The sequence below is a fragment of the Mus pahari genome, chromosome 13 (genome assembly GCF_900095145.1).
Source record: "Mus pahari chromosome 13, PAHARI_EIJ_v1.1, whole genome shotgun sequence".
In the NCBI taxonomy this organism is placed as follows: Eukaryota; Metazoa; Chordata; class Mammalia; order Rodentia; family Muridae; genus Mus; species Mus pahari.
The window spans coordinates 25,781,123-25,784,721 of record NC_034602.1 but is presented as its reverse complement, the minus strand read 5'-3'; the positions used below and the strand labels follow the sequence as shown (position 1 = coordinate 25,784,721).

At 54.6% G+C, this 3,599-nt stretch overlaps 1 protein-coding gene across 1 annotated transcript in view; it reads left to right on the top strand.

The window, feature by feature from the left end:
* The first annotated feature begins 1,227 nt into the window (after positions 1-1,227).
* Positions 1,228-3,599, top strand: part of Pla2g3 (phospholipase A2 group III) — a 6,074-nt gene continuing 3,702 nt past the window's right edge. The window contains exons 1-3 of the mRNA XM_021210692.1: positions 1,228-1,867; positions 2,775-2,907; positions 3,153-3,287. Coding sequence (XP_021066351.1) covers positions 1,354-1,867; positions 2,775-2,907; positions 3,153-3,287 — 782 coding nt within the window. The 5' untranslated portion in view covers positions 1,228-1,353. The remainder of the gene's footprint in view (positions 1,868-2,774; positions 2,908-3,152; positions 3,288-3,599) is intronic.

The window sequence follows — 3,599 nt, the reverse complement described above, 5'->3', positions numbered from 1 at the left end:
AGAGTGTAGCATGGCAGCTGAGGGGGACTGGTCCAGCTAACCCCGATTTGCGCCTTTAAACTCTCTCAGCCCCATGGGGACCTGAGTGTCATTTGAATTATTTTTGCATCCCTGTGGGACTTCAGTTTCTTCCTATCTTGCCTGTTGCTGTTGTTGTTGTTGTTGTTGTTGTTGTTGTTGTTGTTTGTGTGTTTGTTTTTGAGACACTGTCTATGTGGCTTTGACTGTCCTGGAACTCATTATGTAGACCAGGTTTGCCTTAAACACTGAGATCTGCCCACCCCTGCCTTCCAAGAGCTGGGATCAAAGGTATGCACCATAAGAGCCAGCTGGGCTCAGTTTCTTCATCTATATGATGGGTATAACTTCTAGCTTCACCAGATAGTTGGAAGCTGAATAACACATCAGCTTGGGGACATGGGAAACAGTGCTGAGTATAGCCCCCTCCATGATAGAGAGACCCAAGCCTCTTGGGGGGGGGACACATGATGCCTTCTGGGTGTCATACTCCAAGAATAGAAGGGCCTGGCTCCCTGAGACATTTTATGCTTATTTGGGGACTTTATCTTTTAAATCCGCAGTGCCAGCCCTGCTCCAGGTTATTATCAGGTCCTACTCTGGCTACATGTCCCAACCATCAGACAGGACTGTGGCGTTGGACCAGACCTGTGCGGAAGTCGCAGGGCTCCTGTGGCACTCTCTTTGGAGAATCCCAACAGTCTTTCTGAGAACCAGGACTTGCAAAGAGACTTGCAAAGAGCACCGGAATCAACCTTCTTTTCCCAGAAGATTTGGGAACTCCCAAGGTGGGCCCCAGAGCCCCAGCCCTGCCCTGGCCTCTTTCACCCTCCCTAACTGAAATCCATGGCCTCTTGCCAATCTCATAGGCTTGGGTGTGGTAGTTGCAACTGGGTTAGGAGAACAAGGACAGGTTCTGGTGGTCTCCTCTAAGTCCCTGCACTCTCTTCTGGCTCCAAAGGGGGCACAGCTCCCCCTTGACCTCCCTCCTCCATCCTTACTCTCATAGTCCAAGGCTTTGGCTCCCACAGATCCATACTTCCAGGCCAGCCCGGGGCAGGTGACTGGACAGCTCCCAGGACAGGATGAGTGGAGGCGTGGGCTCAGCAATGCATCCCTCAGCCAATCAGCAGCCTGCCCAGCCGGTGGATTCGGTTACAAGCCCAATATCACCCCATACACCAGCCTTCCTCCTCCTCCCGCGGCTCCATTCATTGGCCCCGACATCCAGGGCCTGCTGGGCATCGCTTCCGCTCCAGCCTCAGCAGCTGTCTCAGGGGCAGCCAAAGGCAGGCATCCAGGGGGCTTTGTCTGACCAAGCTGGGTTAGGATAGAATGGGGGTCCTGGGGGTACTTCTGGGGATGCTGACTTTCCTAGGGGTTGCTCCAGGGGGCTCCCATACCCTTCACTGGGACAGTACCTCCTGCCATTTGGTCCGGCCCATCCCTGGTAACCCTCTGGGCTCCCTGAGCTTCTTGGGCAAAGATGCCCAAGGCCTGGCATTATTCCAGGCCTTCTGGGATACGCACCAGAGGCTGCGGGTTTGTATCAGACAGGATGAATCTGAACTTATCACAGCGTTCAGGGCACTCTGTGCTCAGGAGCCCTTGCAGCACGCCTTCATCCAAACCCCTGGACCTGAGCTGCAGAGAGGACTGGCCACTCTGCAGAGCCAGTGGGAGGCTTGTCAAAGGTCTGAGGATAGTCCTACAAGAGCCAGGGAGAAGCGAGCAACAGAGCAGAGTGGAGCACCTGACAGAGAGCGCCGTCGAAGGAGGAGAGGCTGGACCATCCCTGGCACGCTGTGGTGCGGTGTTGGGAACTCTGCTGAGAATGCCTCAGAACTGGGTGAGCCCCAAGGGTTTGGGCAGGTGTCTGGCATGTATATGTGGAGTGGGGTGTTGGACTCCAGCCTGGCTCCCATTCTTCCAGGCTGTGTTCTTGGAGAAGTGACTTAGGCACTTTAATCTGATTTTTTAAATCTGTAAAAATGGGTGTGAATATGAGTAGCTCTTCATGAGACACTTAAGTGACGTCATGGATGTGAAAGGTCTTACTCAAACCCAGAGTCCTCATGAATCACCCGAGGGAGGAGGTAGACTGAGGAGGATCCGGATTCTGCTGCTCTAAACAACCTTTACCCATGAGGTACTTCAGTGGAAAGAGCCCCCAAAACCTGGGTACAGCTCAGGATATTCAAGCTGACACTTCTTGAATCTCCAAGTTCCTTATCTGGAAGATAAAAAGCCACTTCTCTTTGGGGGCTGCTGTGAGCTCAGCTTGTGGAAACATCACAACAAAGGGCACCATTGCCTGAGCTGTGGTTGAGTGCTGTGTATCTGCAAGGAATGCTGCTGGAGGACCTGGCTTGAGCAGGCCAGGGTGGCATCTTGGCCACCCAGTGCTTTGCTGTGCCAGAGGAAAGACAGTGCCTGGCCTGACTGTCATTCCATTACACACACTTTCATTATCTGGAGTTTTATTTGGGTGTGAGCTTGGGAACTCTGTGAGTCAGCTCTGAGGAAGACAAGTCCAGCAGCTGGTGGGTGGGCTCCTCTACTAGGATCAGGCAAAGGAGGCTGCCAGCCTGTGGTCATTGATAACTCTGGAACTTCGAGGGCCCTGTATCTGGAGAACAAGTGCCCTGTGCTGGCCATGGCTGGGCTGGGGAGGGGTATTTGCTATATGAGGTAGGCAGAACTGCTTCATGGCATCCAGGCCCCTGCTCCAGTTTGCTCCCTTTCTCTCCATGCAGGTATGTTCCACGGCCCTGACCTCTGCTGCCGGGAACACGATCAGTGCCCACAAACCATCTCGCCCTTGCAGTATAACTATGGCATCCGTAATTTCCGCTTCCACACCATCTCTCACTGCGACTGTGACGCCAGGTTGGCAGCAGCCAGAGAAGGCCTGGGGCTCGGGGGCAGAGCAGAGTTGCCCGATTCTTGGGTCTAGGCACCAGGAACCCAGAGAGTTCTAAAGATCAGCAGCTGGGTCCCCTTCTTCCAACCACCCTCAGTGCAGGGCAGAGCTGAGGCTCTAGAAAAGGAATGATCCTTTGGAAGGGTGGGCTGCAAAAGGTGACAGGAGGCTCTCTGGGGTCCTGGGACCTGAATTCTGGTTCTGGGGGCAGGTTTCAACAGTGCCTGAGGAGCCAGGGTGACTCCATCTCCGACATCATGGGCGTGGCCTTCTTCAACGTGCTGGAGATCCCCTGCTTTGTGCTGAAGGATCAGGAGGCCTGTGTGGCTTGGAACTGGTGGGGCGGGTATGTGGCTGCCCCACTGCAGTCCTTGCCAGGCCAGCAGGGCAACCTGGGCTCTAAGACCAGGGAGGGAGGTCTGTTTGTCCTCTAGCATCCATGCATTGTCCTTTGGTCAGGGCCAGGCTAGGGCTTTGGACCCTTCTGGGGTATTTCCCACAGCCTAGTGGGAGGGGAACTGATGAAACTGGCAGAGAGGGCTGGAGAGACAGCTCAGTGGTTAAAAGCACTGACTGCGCCGGGCATGGTGGCGCATGCCTTTAATCCCAGCACTCGGGAGGCAGAGGCAGGCGGATTTCTGAGTTCGAGTCCAGCTTG